Source organism: Fragaria vesca, linkage group LG4, assembly GCF_000184155.1.
Source record: "Fragaria vesca subsp. vesca linkage group LG4, FraVesHawaii_1.0, whole genome shotgun sequence".
In the NCBI taxonomy this organism is placed as follows: Eukaryota; Viridiplantae; Streptophyta; class Magnoliopsida; order Rosales; family Rosaceae; genus Fragaria; species Fragaria vesca.
Window position 1 is genome coordinate 7,645,049 of NC_020494.1, and position 3,903 is coordinate 7,648,951.

The 3,903-nt window shown below is 41.6% G+C and overlaps 1 protein-coding gene across 1 annotated transcript; it reads right to left on the reverse strand.

Moving 5' to 3' along the window:
- Nucleotides 1-70: 70 nt before the first annotated feature.
- Nucleotides 71-565, reverse strand: LOC101303899 (60S ribosomal protein L5-like). The gene has a single exon (XM_004297986.1). It carries the CDS (start codon nt 563-565, stop codon nt 71-73), a length of 495 nt encoding a protein of 164 aa, XP_004298034.1.
- Between the last annotated feature and the right edge of the window lie 3,338 nt (nt 566-3,903).

Sequence of the window (3,903 nt, forward strand, 5' to 3'; positions counted from 1 at the left end):
AGTGGAGGTCCAGTCTAGAGAGACGGCAACGGCTTGGGCGACGCTGGTAGCTAGGTTCCTACTGCTGCTGCTACGGTTTTAATTCCAAAACCGCCATCCAATCCAAGTGCCACTTCGTCCTCGGTGCCCAGCTCCTCGCCCAAGCCAGATACGCCGCCCAATCCACCTCCACCTCCTCCGCCGCCTCTCTCTCCAAACAAGCCCTCACGCCGACAAGGCCATCGCTCTCGATTCGAAAGACGCTGCCTCTCACATCCTCACAGCCCTCGCTCTCGACGCCCAGGGCTTCAAAACATCCGCTCTCGACGCCATCGACGTCGCGTTCTCCCCGCTCTGCAAGAAGAGCCTCTTCGACGCTGAGCGCGGCGACGCGCTTTACAGGCGGGCGGAGATTAAGATTTTGATGAACCGGCGGGCCTGGGTAGACGGATTTGACTCTGGCGGTGAAGTTGAGCCGAGAGAATGCCAAGGCGCGGTAGTCGGTCTTGCCCTCACGGCGGCGCTTGTATTTGACCTGGAAACGCTTGAAGTAGGCGCGGGGCTTCGAGGCCTTGATGAAAGCCATTGCTCTGCTCTTCTCTTCTGCTGCGGCTGAGTGAGAGAGTTTGAGGGATAGAGGGGAAAATGTGGAGAGGAAGAAGAAGGAGAAGAGGGAAGAAGGGTCGGACTATGTTGACTGAGAATTTGGTGTTGGCTGAAAAATGAGATTGGGGGATAATTGGAAATTTGGGAGAGAAATGGAAAATGAGAAAAATGAATAATTAATTGATTTTTGGTGTGCCACGTCAGCACTTAACCATCAATTTGGACGGCTACTTAACGGATGGGCCGAATTGTGTGAAATTAGACAGTTAGCGGAGTGATCGATTGAAATTGAAAGATAACGGACTAAACTGTCGAGCACCCTAAAGTTAGCGGAGTGACCAGTAATTTGTCCATAAATAAATATATGGCTATACTATTGGAAAAAAGCTCTTAGGAGACGGAATAGTTCCGTCTCCTAAGTAACAAAATTCGTCTCCTAAGTACTTAGCAGACGGAATTTTCGTCGCCTAAGATCCGTCGCCTAGGAGCGGTGAGGTAGGTATCGGGGCAACGGAAAATCAAATTTCGTCTACTAAGAATTTCTAAGGCGACGGAATGAGTTCCGTCTCCTAAGCACTTAGGCGACGGAACGTGTTCCGTCTTCTAAGAACTTAAGAGACGGAACCCAAAATATTTAAAAAATTATTAATTTAATTAATTAAATTTCATTTCTATTATTGAATAATATTTTGACTTTTTAGTTTCAACTTATTATTATTATTTTTTTAGTTTCTTTTCTGTTCTTTTTTATTTCATTCTAGGTTTTGGGATCTTTTCACCGACCACCATCAATACGTTTTCCTCTCTCCTTCTCCGGCCAACACCGCCGCCACTTCCTACACCACCTCCGCCTTCATCCTCCTACACCGCCACAAAAACCCAGATCGAAGCCCACCAGAAACCCATATCGAAACCACCGTCGCCCAAAACCCAGATCGAATCTTCAATCCTCACCCATAACCCGGCTAGTTCTTGTGCCAGCCACCACGGGCCCCAAAACCCACCACCGCCCTAGATCCCTGATCCAAACGCGAGAGGGCGGACTCAGATCTAAAGGGTTGGGACTTGGGAGAGAGGAGGGTGGAGGGGAGGAGTAAAAGGAGGGAGGATCCGGTGGTAGAGTAGGAGAAAAATCAATGGAGTGAGGGTGGCGGTGAGAGAAAAGAAGAGGAGAGTAGGAGAGAAATCATAGTGAGTTCATCGATGAAGAGGAGAGAGAGAAAGGGAGTTTTTCCAGAGAGGGAGAAAGAGAGAGAGAGTTGTTTTTTTGATTGAAAGAGAGAGTTTGTATTCAATAAACTAGCTTTCATGTGCCCGTGCTTCGCACGTGCAAAAGGAATTTCACCAAATTTTATCGATTCAAATACTTACTGTTTGAATCAGAAATCAAACAATCAATTATTGGCAAATATAGGTCAGGTCTTTAACTAAAACTCAGAAACACAAAAGTTTAAGACAAATTAAAGTAGGTAAAGAGTAGGCTGAAGGATATGTCAAAACAATGCTGACAAAGTTTTAATTTGATTCATCAAAGAGAATTCCTTCATGGTAACTATAGGTAATAATCACTAATGGTAAGATTCAGGATCTTAATGTATAAAACAACAGCCTTCCACAAAACTGAAGTTTTCGATCAAACTGACATTAACTTTATTCCCAACTTCATAAGAAAATCATATATCATCAATACACTTTACAACCATTATAGCTCTATACAAGTACATGTACACCGTCATCCAATATCCTCATTTCAACACCAAACATAACAAAAGCAGCATATTGAAAATTATAAAATACAAAAAAATGCTGAGTTTGCTATTGGCTGGTCAAATTTCTCCCTGCAGGTTAGCTGAAATAAAGAATTGTAGTATTTGCACATAAGTACATTACATCCTAGGCTTTGAAGAAATGACAATTGCTTGGGGGAAAATGTAAGGAAGTTCAATTGCAACCTGAAAAAAAAAAGGACACTGCATAAGACAAAGAAGAAATTTAATCAGTAAGATGCATTTACTCGTAGAACAACTATGATAGAAGTTTGTTTCATTTTTTTCTGCATTCATATATACATGAAGTATAAAGAGATCATTATTTAGAAGATATGACAATGTATATATAAATTGTCAAAGAAGTTTATGTAGCTTTTGTATCAATTAAGGTATCTAACAATCAACAGTCATCTTCTCATGCACAACTGAATTTAAAAACAAAAATTTGATGAGTGCTAGTTCAGCTTTCATTCTATGAATATCACTTACCCTGACAACTCACAGTTGGTTCGAATGCACAACAGTAGCTATCATCTAACCAAGAGCTGAAAGTTTCCGTAACTGCTCCATCTTGTTGCCACTTTTAGACAAAGGTGAGAGCTTCCAGAGCATGAAAATTATGAAAATCATTAACATTGCATATAAGTTTCAACAAAACAAACTGGAAACTGATAAGGGGAGTTCAATTGCAACAACAGTGAAGAAGAAGGTCACAAACACGATCAATAAAAAAGCTGCAAACCAAAAATATGTACGAAGACAAAAGGTCATTTTTCATACACAAATAAAAAAGGGCAACTGATGGTTCAAAATTGAACTCAAATAAATAAAAGAATGAGGTAACAGGCAGTAAAGGCATCAATCTATCATGTTTCAAAATTTGAAATTCAACATGCATCTGTACTTGTAATATTCATATGTCTGTAGTGCATTCGAAATTAACCTGCATAAAGCGTCCCAGTGAGATTTTGGAGCACAGCCACAACATGTTCTCCCTTCCCTGAACTAAATGTACATGTTACCAATCTAACACACACAGACACACGCACACACTCAGATACGGTGTGCGGGCGCGGCCCACCCCGAATTTCACTCTGAAACCCGGAGTAAGTCGTGCGGGGACCACCTCGAAGGAAAATTTTCCGTAAAAATTGATAAAACCTCCCTTGAAAATTGACAACCCTAACTCGAAAAATTCAAATTTACACTCTTATTACAGCACGTCCAAACGTCACATAATTATCCAGCTAAAAACAGCAAATCTTATCCTTCAGAAATTCTAAACATAAAGTCAACCGACCGAGCACACCACCGAAAATAATATACATTAATCCCACAGTATTCAAAGCTACTAGGAATTAGCGGAAGCAAGAAGACACGAGTAGGTTAAACATGTAACCTACTGATGAAAACTGGAGGAAATGCGGGTGACTATACCTCGCCTCCTACTAGAACCAACCCGAACTCTGCAGACTGGGCATTATTAAAAACGAATGGCCCAGGGGAAAACATTTAATAACGTTAGAGTGAGTGGACAAAAATAAATTAA

Bases quoted from the DNA above. Each gene is read 5' to 3' on its own strand.
- LOC101303899 (XM_004297986.1), bottom strand. From the start codon at position 565: ATGGCTTTCATCAAGGCCTCGAAGCCCCGCGCCTACTTCAAGCGTTTC.